The following is a 25,000-nucleotide window of genomic DNA, read 5'->3' as shown; positions in this document are numbered from 1 at the left end:
TTTTTTTTTTTTTTTTTTTTTTTTTTTCTGGAGACAAGTGAAAAGATAATGTGAAGAGTAATCTCATTTTGTGAGTGGCAATTAAACGATCTTTTTAAAGATTTTCAAGCCCATAGCCCTTCTTACAGAGAGAGAGAGAGAGAGAGAGAGAGAGAGAGAGAGAGAGAGAGAGAGAGAGAGAGAGCCGGACTTTCTTCGCAACGAAGAAAATTGGCACTTCTGAGTCTATTAAGAAATTTTCAAGGGTTCCCAAATCAAAACATCCTCGAACTTTCAAATTTCTCGATCAGATGGGAAGGTTTTATGTAATGATTTTTGTTTGATTAAGAAATTCATATTTTTACTGTAAACGAATGAGAAAAAAATATTTAAATGCATCAGTTTGGCACATGTGAGCTTATGGATTACTCAAGGTTTCCTAAGAAAACAAACACTCGGATCTTCAGATTTTTCGATCTTACGGGATAGTTCTTATATAACTATTTTTGCGTGGTAAAGAATTTTTTTCCGTATAAATGAGTGAGAAAGTATATTTTAATGCCTTACTGGCCTTGAAACCACCACCACCACCACCACTACCACCCGCACATTCCCGCGTTAGTGTCAGAGTCAGCTGAGTGGCGGCGGCGGGATCGGCGCGGCAAGCTTGCTTTTTATAACCTAAGTACACCCCACGACCCTCTGACAGCTTGGTAACTATGACGTGACACCTGCTCCTCCATTCCAGTAAGCATAGGTACGTTATTTAACTGAAGACAACAACAAGTACTGGTGAACTACTGCATCACTCGTTTTGTTAGTGTGAAATTTTACTCAGCACTTATTACCAGACTGCGTGGTGAAGGTTAAGGGCCAATGCTAGCAGTCACAAGGTTAATAGGTGCAGGCCCACACCCATAGGCCTTCCCCCAGTGCGCTGCCCGGTGGTGCACGTCTGACATTACTGGGCAGGAGTGTGGCGGGTTTTTATGAGTGAGCATGACTTCCTAAGGGTGGAGCAGCACAGACCCGGCCTGGCTTAGGTAGGCGGTGGTGCTCAGGCCGCGCACTCGCCTTCCCAGTTGAGTGTCTGTGTGTGCTGGTGTGAGTGGCGTCTGGCTTTGGTGAGTAATGGGTATGTTTCTTTAGCTAATGTTTGTGATTTTGCAGTTCATGGAGCTGCCGTAAGACTGGTTTGACAGGAGGGATGGGAGCAGGTGGTGGTGTCTCAGAAGGATGCAGACCTATCATGCAGAATAATTTGGTGCTTGCAGTCCATAATAGTCTGTGTTTGAAAAAAAAAAATCATATGCAATAGTGCTGCATTCCTCTGAGATGTAAGTTCTAACCTCCAAGTACTCCCATCCATTTTCTCCCATTGCCCCAGAGCACCTCTTGGTCACTTACCTAGTTAGGGGGTACAGCCCCCAACTCTTCCCATGGCTCACTAACCTAACACCTTATATAGTCTCAGAGCAGTGTGGTCCTATTGCAAAGAATCATCACAAGTACACTTTTACCATGTTTTTTGATGTGGTAAGAATGAGTCACTTCAGTATACATCTGAAATGTTCAGTTTTCCCCGTATCTCCACCTCTCCAATGAACCTGGGGAACTTTGCAGGAAAACATGTTTTTAGTGGGAAGTGGAAACAAGTTTTTAGAACTAAAATCTAATCCAGGCATTATAACCTCTAAACCAAAACTGGGGGGTCTTGCCCCTGTCCTTAATCTTTCAAAAGTCATGGTAAAAATCATGCATCAATCTCATGGCCATGCAAGCTTAAGCATGTAAATACTGTAGATACTTCAGCCTTGGTCACGTAAGTGAAGGTCTATTTGAGACTTAAGCTAACCACATGTTATAACCATGTAACTATCCAGCTCTCTCCAAAATTATACTGAGTAAGTGCAAGGAACAATTACCTCCATGCCAGCTGCTGAGAATTCACCAAGCACAAATGTGCTCATAGTTAGGTCACAGGAGGAATATCACATAGCTGATTAAAGGATCTACACATGCAGTGAAGTTATAACATATCCACATAATCCTGACCTCAGCAATAGGTCATCATTCATGTATGTTTACAGTACAGGACTTGATACCAGACTGAAGTGGCTCAGCTCACAAGCTTAAATATTCTCTCTCTCTCTCTCTCTCTCTCTCTCTCTCTCTCTCTCTCTCTCTCTCTCTCTCTCTCTCTCTCTCTCTCTCTCTCTCTCTCTCTCTCTCTCTCTCTCTCTCTCTCTCTCTCTCTCTCTCTCTCTCTCTCTCTCTCTCTCTCTCTCTCTCTCTCTCTCTCATTCAGGGCTTTTCCAGAATAAAAGCTGACACCTGACCTGCTGTATCCTGTGGCTCACATGTGGCACAAATTGTGTATAGATAATTATGCAGACTTAAAGAAAAAAACTAGTAGCCCCAGGAGACAGTGACAGTTATCAACAGCCTCTTTGTCTTCACTATCTCGAAATATAAGTGAAAAAAATTAAACTTAATTTTATGCTGCTTAATAGCCCCTATTTCTGCTCACACTACATCCACTAGGAGGATAAGAATTTAGATGATTTTACCTTTAATTCATAAATTCTTTCAGTGGCATTGTGTTTGTTGGGGGAACAAGTCTGTCATGAGAGATTGTTCACTACACAGGGTTTACTTTGCATGTTTCTAAGTTTGGGCCATCATACAAATTGAGGCTGGTTTTCAGTATCACATAAAAGGCATCAGTGTGAACTGCATCAGGCTTCATGTTACAACTCAGGGTTTATATGCAACAATCTGTAATAGTGAGGTGCAAAATTCCCATGCATGTAAACTTTATCTTCATACATGTTCTTTGTGTATAATTGTGTTACTCAGGTTTCAGGTCATGATTCCATTCCACATTAGATTCTTTATTGTTTTTATTAAATTATTCATACAAATCTGATTCACATTTCCTTTGCAGATAATTAGATGTTGAGATATTTAATTCTTTTTGTAACACTATTGGGAAACCAATGTTCATTGGGTAGTAAGCTTCCAAGTATAGAATTAGAGATTCTGATCTCACAAAGAATTCACATATGTAGTTGAGCCTCATAAATGCCTAAGTGTTAGGGCTTGGAACACTTCAGATTTCTCTAAAAACACTGAGGTCTGTCTTGCTTGTTCATGAATCCTAAACCACAGTTAAAATTAAAAGGAAATTAAGGTTGGCATAATGTATTTTTAAAACAATAGTGAAATGCATTATAGGAAGAGCAAGACAGTGACTTGACCATCTTGAATCCACTGTTCAATTAAGCCATTAATCTCAGTATTAGTTTACCTGGTGGTAAACTCATGTTGGTGTAAGTTAAAAACTCTGCACTCTCTCACTGTATTATTAATGGCCGTGATGCCATATTGAGATCAGCAGGCTGGAAATAGAATGGGTAGTGATGTGGGGCTTCCTCAAATCAGAAATGAAGAGTTGTGTTATATCATCTGGGTCTTTAGTGTACTCTTGCAAAAGAAATGGATAATCAGAATGAAAATGTCAGTTGATGTTATGTGGACATAGATATACATGTGCAGTGATTATATTTCTGTGTAAGATATACATGTGCAGTGATTATATTTCTGTATAATGTTTTACAGATATGGTATAGTAATTACCTCTGCCTTCAACAACATTTAATTGCCACAGAATTATACCAATAAACTAGAGGAATAAGGTGTTTGAAATCTTTTCAATCACTAATCATTTTTCATTCTGCATATTGGCAATTAGTTATTTCTTGATTCCTGATTGTAGTCAAAAGAAAAGATGGAAATTAGTAACATTTGTAATGAAGTTTGTAGGGCTATAACTGTCAAGACTGACAAAACTTCACCTGTTCCTTGATAACATCACCTTGCTCAGAATGGTAATGAAATGTGTCCTTTGGGTGTCCTGTTTGGGGTCTAATCTTCAGTTGCTTACTCTCGTGGCTTAAATATTTAAATTTATTTCTTAGTGTTTCCAAACATGTGGCATCACATCAATGGTTCCTGTTGGAAGATAAAAAGAGATAATCCAAGACCGGAACTGAGAAACTGGCCAAGTAGAGCAGCGTTGTGTGACACAAGTGTGGGAATGTTGAATGTAGGTCAGCTGATGAGTTGAACCTTGCACATCTTTACACACCTGAGGCAGGGTGGGGCAGGGAGGCAACATGAGAACACCTGGAAGGGGGAAGAGGGAGACAGACTGTTTTTATTTTAATAGATTTTCACTAGTATTACTATGCTAAGTATTTGTAATATATACTAAATCCCTTTACTCTCTCTCTCTCTCTCTCTCTCTCTCTCTCTCTCTCTCTCTCTCTCTCTCTCTCTCTCTCTCTCTCTCTCTCTCTCTCTCTCTCTCTCTCTCTCTCTCTCTCTCTCTCTCTCTCTCTCTCTCTCTCTCTCTCTCTCTCTCTCTCTCTCTCTCTCTCTCTCTCTCTCTCTCTCTCTCTCTCTCTCTCTCTCTCTCTCTCTCTCTCTCTCTCTCTCTCTCTCTCTCTCTCTCAGGTGTTTAAAGAAAAGCAAGGTTGAACTCATTTGCTGACCTACATTCAGCACCTTTCATTACACTTGTAGAGAGAGATGTGAGGAGAGTTTGCTTATGGCAGTTAAATGTGTGTTGTGAGTGGCTGTGAGTCTCTCTCTCTCTCTCTCTCTCTCTCTCTCTCTCTCTCTCTCTCTCTCTCTCTCTCTCTCTCTCTCTCTCTCTCTCTCTCTCTCTCTCTCTCTCTCTCTCTCTGTACACTTGGTTTCATTTTAGAGACAGTGCAGTGATATAAAGAGAGAAAGAAGGTTAAAACTGAACAGTGCAATTCCTTTGAAAGACATTACCTTAAAAGTGACAGCAGCCATGATATTAACTGAAATAATCCCTGAGCTTACAAAATATATTATGGAGAGGAGAGGAATAAGGCAGAAATGAGGGTGTGGTAGTGAGCCTTGATGGGAAGAAAAAAAAAGACTTGTTCATGGCATCAGACAATGAAGGTAACAGAGAGAGAGAGAGAGAGAGAGAGAGAGAGAGGAGGGGGAATAAATATCACTAACCTGGAGCTAGAATCTAATGAGTTCCTTGCTATATTTGTCTCAGGAGTGGTAGTCATGTTTATTATATGAGTTTATGATGTAGCTCTGTGCCTGGAGCTTGTTCCTCCTGTTGACATGGTTGAGAAGATGAGAGAGGGAGACTTTATTGTTTATGTATACATGTTGACCACTTTCCTTCCTCTTGTATCTTGGCATGATGCAGTGTGTGTGTGTGTGTGTGCAAAAAATATCAGGAAATTGGAAAGTAAACAAAAATAGCAACTAAGATAGTGCCATAGATAGAAAATCCAATATATTGTGAAAAATTAAAGGAAGTGTATAAACAAACAGTCTTAGGAAGAAAGATGAAACATAATTACAGTGTATGAATTAATAAATGGACTGGAAAAATATAGAAGAGATTATTTGAAGAACACAAAGAGGCTGGATATTTGAGACAGCAGAAATAAATAAGGAAAATAAAGGTATCTGAATAACAAAATAGAACAGCTTTACCATGGAAGTAAGATGATAGAGGTGAGAATTGTATGTACATCAAGAGTTGGACAAAGATGAAGAGAATTGTTATGTTATGTTATGTTATGAAGAGAAATGTTAAATTGATAGTTAAATTGTATAGCTCATATTCTCTGTATATGGTACCATTAGATAAAAATATGTATAGGTGCGTGTCTGATAGTTAAATTGTTTGTCTGTGATGTGATAGTTTATTTCTAGGAAAGAAAATCCCAAAAATTATAGTGAAAAGTAGAAAGGAAAACTGTAGAAACAAAAAATCTAATTCAGTAATAATAATACTGAAAAATGGAAAGGAAAATTATAGAGCTGAAAATAAGGCAAAGAAAAGAGGAATATCAGGAATGGCAAGAAGAGATAAAATTCCCAAGAATGTTTATTGTATGATTTTATTTATTTTATTTTTTTATTTTTATTTATTTATTTATTTACTTATTTATTTATTTACTTATTTATTTATTTGTGTGTGTGTGTGTGTGTGTGTGTGTGTGTGTGTGTGTGTGTGTGTTATCCAGGGTCAGTTGTAGAGAGGGCAGAGAGAGCAGTGCCACCAAGTTTTTGCTTTTGCCTCCATTGTTTATAATTAAATATGTAAATTAGTTCTATATTGCGTACTTATGATGTACATGTTAGACACATTGCATGCTTATCATGAACTCTGAATATAGTAATTATTATTATCATTAATCATTTTGTGTAATGGCTTCTGGAGAGTTGTGTAGTGTATGAAGAAAGTGTCACATGTTGTTGCTGCCCATCCACCAAGACCAGTTTGCTAGCTCTCTCTCTCTCTCTCTCTCTCTCTCTCTCTCTCTCTCTCTCTCTCTCTCTCTCTCTCTCTCTCTCTCTCTCTCTCTCTCTCTCTCTCTCTCTCTCTCTCTCTCTCTCTCTCTCTCTCTCTCTCTCTCTCTCTCTCTCTCTCTCTCTCATCTTATCTCATCCTGATTAATAAGCTGTCTAAGAAAAAGATCACTTACTTAAGCAAGCATTGTAGAATATTAGGGTGATTTTTTATCCTCACACCAATTACCAAATACCAAGCTTTATAAGTACCTTTATTTGTTTAAAAGCGCAGTTATGAAGTAAGTACTGTGTACTCTCACACTTCTTCCTTATTGCAGACATGTTGCATCTCAGGAAAACCCATAAAGGAGAAATCAGGGCCAGAGGTGATTTTGGAGTCAGAAAGTGAAGAAGTGGAGGCTGGTGAGCTTATACTTCCAGTCTCTCTCTCATTCATTCACTGCCCAGACCACAATTATTTCTACCATTTTCTGAATCATCAGCTGCCAGCCCTCCCACTTGCCTGTTTGTTCCATCAAGTGTTTCCCACTCTTGGCTCTGAAAGGTGTGATGCATGCCAGACTCTCCTGAGGAAGAATAATGACTCTCATAAAAGAAAAAGGCTTAGAAAATCAAGATTAAGGTCTCATGGTCTCTGCAGCATTCCACAGGAAACAAGGAATGTTTGTGCCTCAGGAGCCGGATGTCACAGAAAGGAGAGATGCCACAGAGATATCGGTGGGACTGAACTCTTCCTCAGCACACCTGTCACATCCTTGCACAGCTCAGATACAGAAGGGCAGCTGACTGGTGGCTCAGATTGTGAGGTGTGTTTATAACAGAGGTATTTGCTCTTCTGTTTTTATGTGACAGGCATTGTTCTTGTTTGTTACATGAGAATGTGTACATAACATGATCCTCTTCATTTAAAAGGCATCTGTTGTCTTACCAATCATTGCATTTACAACCTCTCCTCAACTTGGTTGTATGCAGCATAGTTTTTTTTTGTTAATACTATCAAGGCCTTTAAAGATATCAGTATATCTTGAGGTACATAATTTGTTGAGAGAAAGAGAGAGAACAGTTTCTTGTGAAGGAAAAAGGATAGATTTTGACTTAATCATTGTTTTCTTTTACAGGTAGCAGCACCAGCAGCAGCAATGACAACAGTGGAGGGAATAGAGGTGGTGCGGGAGATTGGGCGTGGAAACTATGGCTCAGTGTGGCTGGTGACGCAATCCGGCTCCTGCAGGAACTTGGTGCTCAAATGTGTGAGTGTGTGACAGTTCTGGAAGAGGAGGGGAGGGGAGGGGAAGACCAGGTGTGAGGGTAAGAAGGAATTAGAGTTTATAATTATGAAAGTCAGTTAACTGAAGACCAATAATGAATGTGTATGAGAAGAGTAATCAAGGGTGACTTTCATGCAGCATTATTAGAAAAAATCAGGAAAAGTTATGGAATTGTTCTTAGAATTTGGAAGAAAATCTTGGTTTTGTGCCTTGGGTATAACTTAGGCTGTGTTATTATTGGCAAGTTCCATGTTTGAAGGATCAGCCTTTGTCCTGTTGATGTCCATTATGCCACTGTGGTGTAAGACTTGCCTGTGAAACCTTGTGGATTAGTTTATTTCTCAGGATTGTCGTGGACCATATTCTGAGTACAAGCCTATACAGCATTTTTGTGTAAAAAATGGTACTTGACTTTCTGCTTTAAATTGTTTAGTACACATCACCTAATTATTTTCATTCACACTTCACACAGGTTAACTGGTGATCTGTGTATTCTTGTAATTCCATTGATAGTTTTAGCCTTGAGAGTCCTCTGGTTGCTCATTCCTTCAACCATCACTCACAATACACCTGCCACAAAGATATACTAGTGCAAATACAGAAATTTACCTGAAGCAAAACATTGAGGAATGATCCCCTGTAATTTTGTTTCTTACTGCAGTAAGTCGAATATTTAATCTACATATATGTGTGCCTGCTTATGACTCATTCCTAAATGAATATAGCATCTTGAAAGACCAGGCTTTACATATAGCTGACACAGGTGGATATTTTCTGGTATAGATGCAAGAAAACTTACTGATAAATAAGTTATATGAGTGTAGTGGCCATGCAGTCATCAGTCATGAAGTTGTTAACTACAGCTTGGAAACTGCCACAAAATATTACATCAGAGCAGAGTGTTCAATGATGGCAGATGAAGGGAAATGTCTGAGGTCAGGAATTATCTCATTAAGAAAACTAGACTTCATAAGGTCATCTGACTGAATTAGTTTTGTCATCCACCATGAAAGGTGTCTTCTGGTGTTGTGTCAGGGGGCAGTTTCTTAGTCCCAGCCAGCAGTTTCATGACTAGTTGTTTGGCTTAAGTAGTATCTTTATGGGGACTTGTTCTTGCTTTGACACAAAAATCCTTGTCTTTTGCTAGTTTTTGCTACTTTATCTTAGAAAACTTGTAACTTAATGGTGGGATTTTCAATGCTTGATCTCTTGTTAGTGAAGAACATTGGTGTTTTTTTGGCTGCTACATTCATTTAAGAGAGCCAAGAGTATGGCTGGATACAAACAACAAAAATATTTTACTCAGTGAAAATGGCTTTGCACTGCCTTTCTGATTTGTGGCCTTTCCAGGTGGATCTAACTCATTGCAGTGCAGCGGAGGTGGAGGCTGCCAGGCAGGAAGTCCGTATTCTGGCAGGACTGAGGCATCCAAATATAGTCTCATATAAGGTGGGTCATTCAGTGGACCATTTATCCTGTACAATGTAGGAGATGGTGTTGTGGTAATTGCAACTAAGAAAGTAAGGAATCTGAATAAGCATGCATGACATGCATGTTGTGTCAATGTATCAAGAGGTGAAAGGAATATGCTGAAGAAGGATTTGCATCCTAAATTAAACAGAGGTGCACAGGAATGGTTTTAAGCACTAACAAAACTACAGTACTTCCTTTCACTGTTTCCTTCCCAAGTAAACACAGACCCAGCATCAACTATGCCCCATTACTTGAGTAAACAAAAGCCAGCTGTGTCAGTCTCTCATAAGTGCTGCAGACACAGAAAAGAGGCAACAGACACAGTTAAGAAATAGAGGGAGACTAAAGAAAAGAAAGAGCTTGGTATGTTGACAACATTGTGGGATGGATGGAATTACATTAATGTCCTTTGTAAAGACAGTAATAACCAAACACAGTAGCATGCATTAACTCAGGCAGATTTGGGATACTGTAAATCCTCCACTTTTAAGCCAAATTTTGGATAGAAGAAATGCTCAGCCAACCAACCATGCTTCCATTTAGCAAAATAATAGTTGATAAATGCAGTGACCAGACAAACACTTGATGTGAATAGTGTACACATTGAAGATAGATTGTGATGAATATGATTGTTGGACAATGTTATTAGTATATTCTAAAAATCTTACGTCTAATGAATAAAGCCTGCAGGTCTTGAGCTATTCGTGTGCACTCTGAAACACAGAAGCAAAAGACTGTGACCATAGATCCAGATGACCACTAGGTAGCTTGCCACATGTGGATTATGATTAGTACATTAATATAATGTTGATTATATGATGTCTATGATGATTGTATTATCCTCCCTGTTACTTTAATGCTAGATGTATAACCAGGAATACAGTGACCCCAAAATGACCTTGGTACCTGACAGTCTTTATAGTCCTTAGGTCTAAGAAGCTGTCCTTGTGGTCTCCCAGTCATTGGTTGAATTCCCCAACCCAGCAAAGGCCTCTCTGCTAAAGGTTTATCCCACCTTCAGATCAATTTCTTAGTGTTTCTATGGAGTAGCCCAAGAGAGGCATTGTATAGATGTATTCATTATAGATTTTGTCTCGTGCCTTTACTCCTGCAGTAGTTTTTGACAGTGTTATTTCTTCAGGGATCCTTTGAGGTGGGTCGACGGCTGAATCTTTTGATGGGTTACTGTGCAGGGGGAGACATGGCTTCCCTAATCAAGCGGCAGCGCGGACACCTGTTTCCTGAAGTGAAGATAGTACGGTGGCTTATCCAGATCACAATGGCACTGCAGGTAGGTGGAACAGAATGATCTTTAGGAAAAGGCAGGAGATATTCCCTTGGTGGTGAGATGGTGGTAGCTCTGTAAAGGGAGCTTTTTTTAAAGCTGGTGATCATAATTTACATCACATACAGAGGAACATAATAAGATATGAGAGCTAGAGATGACCACAATATGGTGGCTTACCACCTATCATTTATACAAATATAATGTTGATTGTTCTGCTTATCCCTGCACCTTAAGTTGCCTTTGTGATCTTTTTTTTACCAGGCTGATATAAAGGGGCAGTTTACACAAAGCTCTTAGGCCCTGTCAATATGGGTGAGCTTTGCTCAGTAAACTGTCTCTTTGCAGGCTAAGCCTGTCATACACATTTTATGCTGCTGTCCAGATGATGTTGGTTAGTCAGCCAGAGCCTGGCAGTGAGTGATGTACAACATGGATTGTAGGCCCCACAAGAAGAAAATAGCGCTATGTATTGTTATAGTAATAGAAAAAAATGAGAAGGCAGATATCATGTGAATGGCTACAAAGAAGCGAAGAATGAGGAAGTCATGTGACAATACTGTGAAAATTGAAACCTGGACAAGAAGTAGATTTCATAAACTACATGAGAATATTCCAGAGACCAATGTTCTTCGGATGTGTCTGTTGGTTGATGGTGGAGTGGGAGAACTGATAGCTCGTGAGTACTGACATAAAATGTAAGTGTGTCTGGCAGCACCTTAATTCCAAACCCACTGCTTGACCTTGACAACCAGCAGGCAGAGCCTTGATAACCTTGATAATTCACTAAGCATTAGTTTTTTCTCCATTTCTGACCTCACACCAAGTGAAATGTGTCTGTGTGGACAGGGTCTTACACACACACACACACACACACACATTCCCCAAGACTAAATTAAAACCATTCTTAGCCCTGAGATCTATATAGGTGGAGAGGACAGACCCTCATCAGCTATCCTTGCATGTGGTTCATTTGCAGACATACTTGGGCTCTCTTTGTATTAGGGTCAGGCATCAGAACTACTTTACTGCTGCTACATTATGTGAGGCTCATCCCCTCTCCCACATCAGACATGAACATCAGACCAGGAATGGGCAAACATTCATTGGGTAGAGGCCACATCATTATCCATCTGTGACTAGTTTCCACCCAGCTTTATCATGCAGAACTATTCTTTCTTGCTTCAGACATCCTTCTTTTACATCTGATTTTTTCTTCACACCATCCACTCATCCCATTCATGGTTTTCTTCTTGGTCTTATGTGAGTTATTCTCATGACTAAAGGCTCAGTCCATTCTCCCTACATGCTCAGACCATTATAACACTCACTGCCCTCCCTCCATGAGGACATTCTTAAATTAAACCTTTCTGTCAAGGAAGGGCTTCCAGGTAAAGAGCCTTTTTGCTCCAAACACTGTCCAGCCTTAGAAGAAAAAATTAGGACAAAATTATGATAATCATGATAGTCTTCCTTCATGTCATTCATATTATAAGTGATACAATACATTATAGCATTGTGTTACTTAAGGGTGGCAGGTTGACCATTGTCATAAGGAGGCATTGATATCTTCTCACTTTTCTACAGTTGTTGATAAAGCATAAGGAACTTATTTACAATCATTAAAAGTGGTGCCATTTTGGTAACAGTTGCCTACAAGCAGCTTGAAGAAATTTCAGCATTGCTCATAAATTTTAGAGATTTAGCCTAAAGAAAGCAGAATGGGTATGATAATGTTAATTATTCTTTAATTTTCTGTGCAGGTGTGTTATCTTCCTCATCCCCTTGTCATCAGCTTAGCTTCCTTTCTATACATGTAGAAAATGCATATCAGGAATCATTTATCATTATCCTCCTTCACACACAGTACCTGCACAATCGACGCATCCTCCACCGTGACCTCAAGACACGCAACATCTTCCTGACACGCTCTGGACTCATCAAGCTTGGGGACTTCGGCATCGCACGCATCCTTGGTTCCTCACATGACATGGCCACTACCCTTGTTGGCACACCTTACTACATGGTGCCCAGTCTTCCTCCCTTCATTCACTCTCTTTCTCTTTTCACCTCATTTTTACTGAGAATGTTCCCTAAGGGGCCACAATTCACTCAAAATTGATGCATAAGTAGTGCCCCAAATTGTTTTTGAGAGTACTACAGGCTTGAACTGTTTGTGTATATTTAGAAAGTGAAGACAAAGAAATCAGTCCCATTGCTGTTCATTTCAATAAAGCATTGCATTGGCAGAGTCCTGAACTGTTTGCTGGCCTGCCATACAACCACAAGTCAGATGTGTGGGCACTTGGTTGCTGCCTCTATGAGCTGACAACTCTCAAGCATGCCTTCCCTGCTCGAGACATCCCTGGCCTTATCTCCAAGATTTCTAAGGGCAAGGCAAGTAGTGGTGTGTGTGTTTACTGTATTTGTGTATGAATTTTTCAGGCACATGATTTTAGGGTCAGTCATTATGATTGGCATTTTAAAAGGTAGGATTCACATTTACTCAGAATAACCTTTTTCATCTTGTAGGAACTCCCCAAGCTTTCCAAATTATATAGGTTGTGAGACTCCCCTGTCCAGTCCTCTATTGGTACATCTGCTACTAAGCTATTATTGTTCATTTAATGCATGAGAAGAGAAGAGTGGTCTAAGTACCTTTTCTATGCATGCTTGCTCTGTGCTTGCTTGCTCTTCCTCATCTTCCTTACAAAACCACTAATTTTCATTGAAATTTTCTTTTATTACCAAACTTCATATACTTTCCCTTTACTTCCTCTTATCAACTCCTCTTCCTTTGCATACTTTAATTTTTCCCTTGGCATGTTCTTTTTGAAATTTTTTTATTTTGTATGCCTTGTCTTCTCTTTTATAACATTGTTCATCTCAGCATGTTCTTCTCCTTCATCTACCTCCAAGTCTCCTGTGCCCACCCACTAATGCTGTTACAGTAATTCAGGGCTGACTTCATTTTCAGAGTGAGGGCCGGATGAGAATATCATGAGCACCCCACAGGCCTGAGTGAAAATGAGACCACAAAAGTGACTTATTACAAGAATTTTATTTGAAAACATACAGATCATTGAAATGGCTGGTGCTGTTTGTCATGAAGAGTTGAGTGTCTGGCTTGATGGATAATGTGGATAACAGAAGGATACTAGAAGGGACAACGAGATCATGGAAGAAAGACAGTGGAAAGGAGGTACAGAACTTCATCTTCAATTCATCATACCATTGCAGCTCAACCAATTCCATCTGCAACTGGGTAGGGGTGTCATCCACTGGGAATTCAAAGAGGGCGGTGAACAGCTTGAATTCCACAGCCAGTGATCTGACCTCTGCATAACAGCAGGTAAATCCCTCCTGCAGAGAAGCAACAGCACTGACTCAAGTGTCCAGATCCATGTCTTCAGGAGAACAAGCAGCAAGGCAAGGAAAATCCATAAATTGACCACCAGTCAACTGAACCTCCCACAAATGCAGTTTAACCTCAAAGGCAGTAATATAAACATACATGTCTGTCATGAGGTTATTTTTGTCTTGCAACTTCATGTTGTGAGCACTAAGGAGAATAGTTATATCTGTCATTAGGGCCAGACAAGCAAGCCATCGCAGGTTGGAGAAGTAATCAGCTGGGGAAGGTTCTTCTGTTAGAGGAAGGTCCTGATCTCTTATAGCAGGTCATACACACGGGATAATGTGGCCCCACAACTCAGCCAACAGATCTCACTGAAATAGGGCAGGTCGCCATAGTGTGCATTGATCTCGTCTATCACTGCCTGGAACTGGCAATGATTAAAGCTATGAGAAGGGATGGAGTTGATGATCATCACAACAGACATGACATCACCAAGGTTGGCAGACTTGGTGGACAGTGCCTCTTGGTGGCAAACACATAAGAATGTATTCTTAAGAAAATGGACAGTGCCTCTTGGTGGTGAACACATAAGAATGTATTCTTAAGAAAATAAGAGAAGCTACAAGAAACCATCAGGCCTACCCATGGCAGTCCCTGTATGAAATATACCTACCTACTTACACTTATCGTTCCCATCTTGGAATGGAATGCAGTGCACCTTCTGGATGGGTTGGGTGTGTCCTGCTGTTTCACAATGGCACTTTAGCAGCGAACCAACACCTTTCTTTTCTATCATTGCTGGGGCACCATTGGTTATCACCCACACAAGATGAGAGAGGTCAAGGGAGTATTGTTTAACATACTGGAGCACAACATCAAAGATGTCTCATCCTCAGGTTGTGCGATGCATTGGGAAAAGTTGGAGAAACTCCTCACACACCTGGAGGTCAGTGGTGACCCCATGGATGAACATGGCCAACTGGGCTGTGTCTTTTGTGTCAGTGCTTTTGTTAAGAGCAAGAGAGAAGGTAACCAGGGTCAAGCAGCAGGTCTTTAGTGAGTTGTGCATGTTGTCTGACATCTTAATGCAATGACGAATGGTGAATTATGAAAGGCTCACTTTCTTGAAAGCAGAATGCTGCTGTGGACAGATGGAATCCACCACAGCCACAAGACACTCCTTGATGAAGTCCTTGTCTGAGAATGGGTTCATCCAGTGAGCAATGAGGCGGGAGACTTTGTAACTGGTATGTGTCATCTTGTCTGCCTCAGCATTCTGCTTGCAGAAGAGTGAAGTGCATTTTTCCAGGTTGCCTGTCAGTTTAGTGATGGTGTCTTACCTCTCGACAGCAGATACTGATGTGTAGTTCAATGTTCAGTGCTCTATGTCCCAGTGGCAGCACTTGTTGAACTCTTTGAAGATGGCTACAGACTTGAGACAGACGAGGCATTGAACCTTTCCAAAATGCTTGATGAAGAAATACTTCTCCCTCCACTCAGGATTGAGGACATGACACTCGAGATCCACTTTGCTCTTCTTTGCAGACATGATGACCTGAATGTGAAAACTGCCATGAAGTCCCTGCCATAGTGGGTATGGAAAATTATGGCAAGTTGTATGAGCTAGTGGGTTAAAATTTTTATCAACATATCTATTAGTTTGAATAGTACTGTGTATAATATAATATAAAAAGCAAAGACAGTTTGAAAAGTTTGAATAGTACTGTGAATAATATAATATAAAAAGCAAAGACAATTTGAAAAGTTTGAATAGTACTGTGTATAATATAATATAAAAAGCAAAGACAATTTGAAAAGTACTATGTATAATAAATGCAACGAAAAGCAAAGACAATAAATAAGAAACAAACTTTTTGTGCAGTGTTGCCATGCCGTAAAGATACCCCAAACTCCTATCAAAGCAGCTTCACCGGTTATTAAGGATGGTGGGCCGGCTGCTATGCTTTCAAGGGCTGTATTAGGCCCACAGGCTGGAGGTTGCCTGCCCCTGCTGTAATTGCTATGCCTTTTAACACATAATTTTTGTGTTTGATCCCTCTACATCTGTCATTATAGCTATTACTCATGCATACCTTTCTCCTGTACTCTCTGACCTTCTTACCATACATCCTTTTACTTGGTAACATATGACTCACCTTTCTTCTTATCATGTTGCCATTTTCTTAAGTGGTTTGATCCTTTCTACATTTCTCTCCTTATCTTGGCATCCAATACATTTTTCTTAATCTCTTTCAGTAGCACATAATTAGATTGTCAGACTCTTGCTCATCACTGTCATTCCTCTTCTACATTATCTATGGATCAATTTATGCTGGAAGTTTCCCCCTCATTTTATGTGTGGTTTCAGATTGTTGGCCTGGATGAGCAGTACAGTGATGACCTGAGGCATCTGGTGCTGAGCCTCATGACCCGCAGCCCTGAGCACCGTCTTTCAGCATCACAGATATTGCGCCTTCCATACATCAGGCAGCACATGTCTCTGTTCCTCAAGGACACTAGTGATAATGCTAAAGAGATGAATGGATCTGAACAACTATCCATGGAAAAGAAAATATTGCCTGATGTCTTGCAGGATTCAGGAATGAGTGGTGTACAGCCATCATCTGAAAGCAAGCAGCCTGCTATTACTGCTCATGAACATGTTGCTCAGCACAAGCACTTGGTGGCAAGAAGGTGCTGTGAGATTGTCCCAAGTGAGTTTGAATCATTGCAAATTGCTGGTGATAAGATAAAACTGGATGAACGGGACCGAAGTGAAAAAAAACCAAGTGGCATCAAGGAGTGCCACTGTTCTCGCAAGGAGAAGTTGCAGCAGCATCCCTGCAATAGTGGCCACTTGCATTCTCAGTCTCGTGCTCGGCGACGTGACAGTAGAGAGCTGGAGGGAAGTGGGGACAGTTTCCAGGATCATTTGAGTCCCTCTGTAGTCTCCTCACTCACGAGCCATAAGGCCCCTACACCACCTCATTCCTCCCTATCAGCTCGAGAGAGGAGGCGACAGCAGAGGAGAGGTGAGACTGAGAATGGCAAGTCTTCCACGTCTGGTCATGGACACCAAGGAGAAAAAGGTGACTCAGAAAGCAGTAGTTCACTGTCCCCAATTGAGGATTCTGATGAATACAGTAACTCAGACACCAGCACTGCTACACCCCCTCGAGATTATGAAGAGGATTTCCTTCAGAGTCTAAGCTCAACACTTACAGAAACTGGTAGCCCAAGTGAAGGTGAAAGTGAGCAGACAGAGGAGGATAACATGGGACATCTGGAAGTAACAATTTCCAAGCTGGAAGACTATCTGGTTGCCAAGATGGGGAAGGTGCAAGGCAGGTTAGTTATAAATGTGTTGAAAGAGGAAGATGATGATGACGTGGTTGAAGGAAACTGGGAGGCACGATTAAGGGAGGTGGAACAGTTGGTTGGAAGTAAACTGGATGCTGATGTTGCTACCACTGCCTGGCACCTCCACCTTTGTTATGTCCTGCAACACACCTGAGAAAGGAAAGTAAGTGCCTTGGTACTAAAATGTCTGTGATCCATTATAAATTTAAGCTACTTTTGGCTCCAAAAGTATGATGAAAGTATCTTCATTTACATGATAATAGCAATGGTATGTGGGATGCTGTACAACTGGCATCTTTTCATCATTCAATTCTGAGTTGATGCATTTCAGGACAAAGCTCACCAAGAAAAAATTGTTAGATCTGTATTTCTCGGGTTACTGCCTTGTAAGGAAGGGATTGTCCCAACTTGCCATCTCATATTATAACATTAAGAAATTTTATAACATGGTCTGCACTTCTTGTAACATATTACCTGTAGCTTTAATAGCTTCATCAGCCTAACTATGTAAGAGCTTCCATCATTATTTAAAATACTCAATATGCCCCATTTTAGAACTTTCATCATGACATAGATAATTCTGGTTTTAAAGAGTGATTTTATGCCTGGTTGCTCCTCTCTAGTCTTTTCTCTAAACTCTAATATTTTTTCATCATCTTTAATATATATTAGAGTTATGCAGCCAATCAATCAATGATTGTTATTCTGCCAAATGTAGAGAGCTCTTTCCTTCATACTACTTTTAATCTTGTGTTTATGAAGTAGAGGTTTGGCATAATATTCACAATGTTCACTAGATATATTAGTATAGTGTAAAATGCAATGTGAATATTGAGTTTGCTGTTTTCTCAAAAATCCATGTGACCTCAAAACTCATGGCACTAATTTTATAGTGGTAAAATTAAAAATGTGTTCTAGTGCTTCAGTATGCCAGTAGTAACTATACAAACTAATTTTAAAACATGTTTAACAATGTTGTCATGGCCATGTGTTCAGGCTGCCTAGTGTTCAAGCAGGATCATTTGATTTCACTTGCATGTGTAGAGTCATACTCTCCCATTTGCACCACTCACCATTCCTTTGGCCCTGTCATGGTAGCAGTATAGTAGTAGTAGTATGCACAGCCATGCCACTGCCTGGAAGTGTTGCCAGAGTACTGCAGTGAGTACAAACTGCAAAGATAAATCTGCACCAAGAAACTATTCACTCATCTCTTGTTACACTCCATCACCTTTTGCCTGATTGGCTGTTGACATCAGGAGTATATCAGTGAGATGTACCTACCAAATATATATGATTGGGATTATTCAATGAGCTCCATGATTAAAACTCATAATTATATGATGGTACTCCCTTTACCAGTTATTAAGACTCGCTGAGAAACAAAGCGTAATTTGCAGGAACTCACTAGATGGAGAGTGGGCTATTATTTCATAAATAGCTTATTCACAGACACAAACCTACCTTGTATAGTAAATTTACACGTTCAAATTCCTTAAATATTAATTACAAAGAACTTGTTGGTTTGGATATGCTGCCTATTCCTAACAGTCCACACTTGCTTGATGACCTGCTGCAAATTTTACTTTTACTGTGTATATTAGTAAATATTGTTGACTGGTACTTAAATTTAGTGTTTTTAATAATGGAACTTGTTGAATAATCCTGTCATGTCTATTTGGTAGGTACATCTTGCTGATATACTTCCCTACATCATCAGCAGTTAATCAGGCAAAACGGGGCAGAAGAAGTGCCTTCTTGGTACAAATTTCCCTTCATAATTTAAACAGACAGTACTCCTTTCATGCTCTTCCCGACATAAACTTGGAGGGACAGGAGGCCTAGTAGTGGTGTATGCTTTGTGTGGAAAGGAGAGTCTCCTTGATGGGAGTTTCTGAAGAGAAGTGTAGGCATTTGTGCTTTCATAGATATAGTTCAATTTCATTATCAGCAAGCCAAGCTGATCTAGAAGTCCTGCGCTGGCCCTTTGGTGGGACAGCTCATAGTGCATCCATAACGGCCCAGTAAAATGTTTATTAGATATTTTCAATCAATTATCAGTTAGTCTTGCCATTTCCTGATTTTACAAAATATAAGGAAAACAATAAAGTACTGGTTGTCCATGATATTTGAAGAAATAGATTATTAACATTCACATAAATTCATCCATATGAATATCAACACATGCCACTGGTGTCATGACATAACATTGAATTTCTATAAATTCATGACATAACATATTGAATTTCTATAAATGTCAGTTTGCACAGTTTTTCTGAAGGTTTAATATTTTGTTTCCCAAGTATTTTTGGAAATCACTTTAGGGCAAGGTTGGCCAATAAGGTGATTAAAAATGTTAAAGATGCTGGGTTAGCGACAAGGCCATTAAGGATGAACCATCAGCCACCCATCAAATGGTCAGGGGCATGACTTCCTAGTTCAGGTTAGCCTGTAGAGACAAAAGTTATGACACACTTTGTCCTTTAACAATATGGTTAACCTTCAGTTTAGTTCCTACTCAGTACAATGTGCCTTTTAGCTGGTCTATTTTGCTGTGCCTAACTATTAACTGTTCTACACACTCCTGATAATGAGCCTGACTATTTTATGAATGCCCAAAACACCAACCTGGTAAATGGGGACAAGGGGCATAGCTACTACTAGTGACTGTATCTTGCTGTCACCACTACCTCCTCTACATGTTGCTATATTGAGAGTGGACAATGCCTAAAGGCCAGGCTGTACCACTCATGTCACTCTTAATCGCCATTCCTCAGCTGCCTTCTTGTTGGCATTACCACACTGGCACCATTGTCATTACTGTCCTTCCCTTAGGTAACAACAGTCAGTATCTTAAGAAAAGGTGATGTCCTAAAACTAAATCATATTGCCACACCAGGAGCACCTGGTGTGGCAGGTGTGACTGTATAGTCTTAGGTGTTCTTGTCATTAGATTGAGTTTGCTGGTGCAGTGCCTAAGGACATGAAAAATTTAAGATATGGCAAAATCATGAATTTTGAAATAATGCTAAGAACAAATGTAGTCTTAGCTCTTAATCTCACTCAAGTACAGTACTACAATGATAATGAATGTTGAAACGACTCAGGCAGTATTTCATGTTTTAGTATCACCAGTTAATTCTTGTAATTTGTCAGGTGTACTTGAAGACAGATGAACTATACTATTTTTATGATAATGGTAGTTATTATTATAGTGAAAAAATAGCTGGGCCAATTTTAATACTTTCATAATATATTTTACAATAATGAATAAATATGTAATATTTTTAGAAAATATTTTAAAATAATATATATCATAAAATAATGCTGTAAATAAAATGCTGTTTACATGAGAAAACAAATATGAGCATTGACCTGCCAAAGTTCCATGATGCCCATGATGGTCTCTTTTTTACCACTCCTTTAGTATGCAGTGGCAGTGCTTCACTATCATTCAACAATAGTACAATACATGTATACTGTGTAAAAATGTAAATTTCTTGACTGAGAATCAAGGAGAATAATCTCTGTGGTGTGTAGGAGAGGTGTGTGAGTGGATGTGTGTGTGTGTGTGTGTATGTGTAATAACTAACTTGTGTGTGTCCTTTGAGGCTGCTGCATGTTGGTGTTCTGCACATCACCAAACATCTCCCTGAAACAAAGACAAAACTGAAAATATTTATAGCTCAATAAAAATTTTTGTATGTATCCAAAATCCTCATTTTCTCTAACCCAAAAGCATCAGCTTTGTGTCAAGTCAACCTGTTTTGAATATTCCTAGGGCACACAATCCTGTTCTTGACATTGCCAACTGCTTACCAAATACACTGACTGCCTCATCTTGTACCATGTAATGAAAGGAGAAAAACATTGTTTCTGAACAAAGTGGAAAGGAAGCTTTGTCATTATAATGGGTGTGGAGAAGATGGGCTCTTGGGGGAAGCAAACAAATCTACACACACACTACCCCAAATGTATGGTGGCACATTACAAGATACAGGATGCCCAAAAACATAAAATAAAATAAAGCTTGTAGATTTAAATAAGAAAATTTATAAACCAAAACTTGCACTAAATCTGCAAATTGGTACAAAGGAACGTAAATGAAAATATTTTAAGTAAATTAATAAACAATAAACAAAAACAGCTCATGAACTGTCCACAAGTGTGTATTGGCCCTTTCACTCACATTCATTCTCTTACTAGATTTTTTTCATAATTTCAACTTTTCTCATTTCCTTATATATATATATATATATATATATATATATATATATATATATATATATATATATATATATATATATATATATATATATATATATATATATATATATATATATATATATATATATATATATATACACACACACACACACACACACACACACACACACACACGAGACCAACATCAGTAAAAGTTTATGGTTGAGACAAGCTGCCTATATGTAGCACACTCACAATTGCCCACAATTACAAGTATTCTATAAAAATATTATATCGTGTTGCCCTACAGAGAAACAAAAGATCTTCACAGACCACACTGCACTGTCACCTGAGTGCACTAAGGCAGATGAGGGGACTAAGGAGTACATACACTGTGGGCAGGATTGAATGAAAGCTGTAAGAAAAATTATACAATTTTTGTCTGACAGTGTGGAAGTGTGCGATATGGGAGAGATCAAGAGAAGCATTAGATTCCTTATAATTCAGTTCACTGGTCATGGTCTCAGTCCTGCATGTCAAATTCTCTTCCCGCTTCTTGAACCTGAACCACACAAGTACAAAATGCAGACCTAAACCACGCAACTGCAAACACTCCTGAACCACACACATACAGACACACCTTATCATGCCTGAACCTCGTAAGTATAAACACGCGTAAAGTTTTCCTGCAGTTCCGCCTGGCCAGGTAAGGCCTCGGCAGTCCCTGCAGGTTCCGGTGAAGGTCGAAGCCAAGGCCGCGGAGAGGCACTACTGAACACTGGGTGGTTGGCGCCGCAGAGTATGAGGGGCAGGTTCCCGAACGAGCGGCGCTGTGCAGCGACGCGCTGCTGCTGGCAACGTGTGCTGGCTTGCTGCATAAAGCGTTCTAGTATTATTGTAATGGGCTTCGTTTTTTTTTTTTTTTTTTTTACCAATGTCTCGTTTTTATAAATTCTTTCTTGTTGATTTTTCTTTTTATATTATTTTGTTTTCCCCCGACATCACCCGCAACACCTTTCCTGCTTAATAGAAGCAGATGCTCTTCCTGCTCAGTACTCGTATTTATACCCTTATCCTGCCAACATTTACTAAATCATCACACTTGTTTGTTCCGCGAGGGTATCCTCACCAGGCTCACCATGCCGCCACCGTGGCGGCCCGTACTGCTGGTGCTAGACATAGTTGTGCAGGAAAAGCAGCTTATTTAATGTGTTTTAGGATTAATGTGTTTTCCTAAAGGCCACGGTGCTCAGTACGATGGCAAGAAGAAAAAAAAATGAATGCAATTACCTTCTTTCATGGATTCGTGATTATTTCTAGATCAGATAATATTGACTGCGTTGTTACTGAAAAAATAAATAAATAATGTAACAACCATAAACATAAGACGTTTGTTTTCCTGCAAAACACGAATCGTCCGGGATAACTTGCTACAACATTTCAAGCCTCACTGTCATGAAGTTCCACAACAAGTTTTGCCTCCGCTAGACGAAGAAAGGAACACGAGACTTAATGGTAAATAGATAATGAAAACAAATGGTTTAGACTTTAGAGAATCAAATAATTCAGCAATGCAGATTTCAAATATTTAATTATCTTTAAAGTAATGTGATAATAGCTGGCTTTCTCCTTTGTTGTACCTACACTTATCCTCCTAACCCTCCTCTCCCCCACTTCCTCCCTCTCCCCCCCTCTCCCAACGGCTTCCCTTCTTCCTTCCCTGCCGGTGAAGACAAATAAACTAGTCTGAATCTTCAGTGATGTTTCGAGAAGGCTTATGTTGCTGCCATCTGGATCGATTATATTACTTACTATGAATTACCAGATTTAAGTGAATACTTTTGTTCTTTATTACCACACTGGTTGTCTTGTTTATCTTACTTTCCTTGCATTCATTATCTTTAAGTTAACGATCACGTTTGGAGAGCAGTTAGATTAAATTATTCTAGATGCATGCACTAACTGAATGTGCGACAAATTAATAGTGATCAAGTTGTACAAGCAGTTTGGCAGCTTGCACACCTTAAAACAGTAGCAATAGAAAAAAAAAAGAGACAAGGGGAAGCTGGTGCTCACGAGTCACGAAACGAAACCTATCAAACCGAAGTAGTGAAGAGGCGTTACTGCAGGGCTGCTAATGGCAACTATCACACTATACTAGCACGGTCTTCTATTCTTAACATATATCAAGGTTATGTAATGTAACAACCATGAACACAAGAAGACGTATATGTAAAATGGACATAACTAGATAATTATTAACGTGATATAGCTTTCTATTCTCTATCCGTACTATGCTATGCCAGAAATTATGAAGGTAATTAATATTGTTAAGGGAATGAAGTCACTCCTCTATATGGAGGAGAAATTCTACACTGAACATATACAGTAACATGGTGAGAGAGAGAGAGAGAGAGAGAGAGAGAGAGAGAGAGAGAGAGAGAGAGAGAGAGAGAGAGAGAGAGAGAGAGAGAGAGAGAGAGAGAACGTCCATAACTCCTAATAATATCCCAAGTCAGGCCTCGTCACCTACCTGAACAGTCATCCTTTGGTCGCCCTGGGAGCCTCTCACTTCGCCTCACCTCGCTCGCCCCTCGCAGCGGCGGACAGAGAGGCCGGTCGGCTGCTGCACGTCCAGCCACATCCCTCTCTGCAGTATTTGTGACGCCACTTCCGCCGCGTGGACTGGACTGGGTGTTCGGGCAGATGATCCGAAACGCCTCGACGTCAGTTCTGTGAACACAAAAATAGTGTTGCCAGTTATTACATGACTTTAGAGCCTGGCATCTCAGTATGCTCTTTCTTTCCGTTCTTTTTGTTGCTCGAAGCCAGTGCCCTTTCTTACTTGAAAAAAAAAAATAAATAAATGAATAAAAATAAATAAATAAATAAATAAAAAATGCAGGTGTTTCATTTAATTTTATTAAAGAATACTATGGCTTGTCAATCATGCTAGAATAGTCTTGTGCAACTTTTGAGTATAAATTAAAAGATTTAGACTCCAGTGTGAGCGAAAGGAATAATCGAGTGATTCAGTAATTAGTGCTTATTTTTTATTCTGCTCTAGTATCGTTGGAAATCACTCAAAGGAAGTTATGTTATGCTGCCATAACCAATTGAAGGGGGTTCAATACGAGAGCAATTTTCACACTTTACGGTCACGCATCGAGGCATCCGTGACCCGTGATGAATGTGTAACGAAGGGAACAAGAACAAATCTGCTGCTTCATCAGTTATAACTGTAATCATCTCAAGGAAAGGCTATAATTGATAAGGTTATCTAAAATATTTTGAGAACAAAAAGCCTGGTAAGTGGCAAGGTGCTGTTCTCTCTTTTTCCAGTCAGTGGCCCCGGCGAAAGCCTTTCTAGGCTAAACTTCATCCCGCTGTCAGATCAATTTCCCACAGCTTCAGTGAATAGCTATATGGAGCGGAGGACTTGACATAAATAATTATATTTTTTGATCTCCATTCATTTACTTTCTAAGCCTTGATAAGTAATTTTTTTTTTTTTTATAAGTAGAGAGAGGAAAAAAATAAATAAATAAAATTCGGAGTACCTTTACATCTTAAAGGAGTCCCTCCCTTAAGTGTACGTTTTCTTTCTTGTCAGTTCGATAATTTTCTTCTCTGTGGAATCCATTGAAAGTACTGCCCAAGGTACTACCTTACGTGTATGCTAAAGACGATTCA

The 25,000-nt window shown here is 39.6% G+C and overlaps 1 protein-coding gene and 2 long non-coding RNA genes across 14 annotated transcripts in view; 1 reads left to right on the top strand and 2 right to left on the bottom strand.

The window, feature by feature from the left end:
- Positions 1–564: 564 nt before the first annotated feature.
- On the top strand, positions 565–20,816 carry LOC135094271 (serine/threonine-protein kinase Nek4-like). Of its 11 annotated transcripts, none has more exons than XM_063994304.1 (9): positions 565–692; positions 6,675–6,759; positions 6,998–7,163; positions 7,476–7,607; positions 8,976–9,074; positions 10,240–10,389; positions 12,251–12,409; positions 12,634–12,780; positions 16,110–20,816. In XM_063994304.1, exons 4-9 carry the CDS (start codon positions 7,497–7,499, stop codon positions 17,253–17,255), a joined length of 1,812 nt encoding a protein of 603 aa, XP_063850374.1. In that variant the 5' UTR covers positions 565–692; positions 6,675–6,759; positions 6,998–7,163; positions 7,476–7,496; the 3' UTR covers positions 17,256–20,816. The 11 variants fall into 11 exon arrangements, with proteins under 11 accessions (XP_063850374.1, XP_063850347.1, XP_063850379.1 ...); XM_063994261.1 differs by having other exon boundaries at positions 577–736; XM_063994300.1 differs by lacking the exon at positions 565–692 and adding an exon at positions 760–1,103.
- Positions 13,608–16,103, bottom strand: LOC135094330 (uncharacterized). Its single transcript, XR_010263744.1, has 3 exons — positions 15,898–16,103; positions 15,082–15,296; positions 13,608–13,746 (listed from the first exon to the last, which is right to left on the bottom strand). It is a non-coding gene; the product is annotated as an uncharacterized LOC135094330 (long non-coding RNA).
- Positions 19,412–25,000, bottom strand: part of LOC135094323 (uncharacterized) — a 13,308-nt gene continuing 7,719 nt past the window's right edge. The window contains exons 1-4 of one of the 2 annotated variants that reach the window (XR_010263742.1): positions 24,868–25,000; positions 23,841–24,040; positions 20,695–20,753; positions 19,412–19,550 (exon numbers count right to left, since the gene is read on the bottom strand). The exon at positions 24,868–25,000 is cut by the window's right edge and continues 640 nt beyond it. This is a non-coding gene — a long non-coding RNA (uncharacterized LOC135094323). The remainder of the gene's footprint in view (positions 19,551–20,694; positions 20,754–23,840; positions 24,041–24,867) is intronic. The other variant, XR_010263737.1, reaches the window with a different exon arrangement.

This window comes from Scylla paramamosain, chromosome 3 (genome assembly GCF_035594125.1).
Source record: "Scylla paramamosain isolate STU-SP2022 chromosome 3, ASM3559412v1, whole genome shotgun sequence".
Lineage (NCBI taxonomy): Eukaryota > Metazoa > Arthropoda > Malacostraca > Decapoda > Portunidae > Scylla > Scylla paramamosain.
The sequence above is the reverse complement of the archived record's forward strand: the minus strand, read 5'-3'. Positions and strand labels throughout refer to the sequence as shown.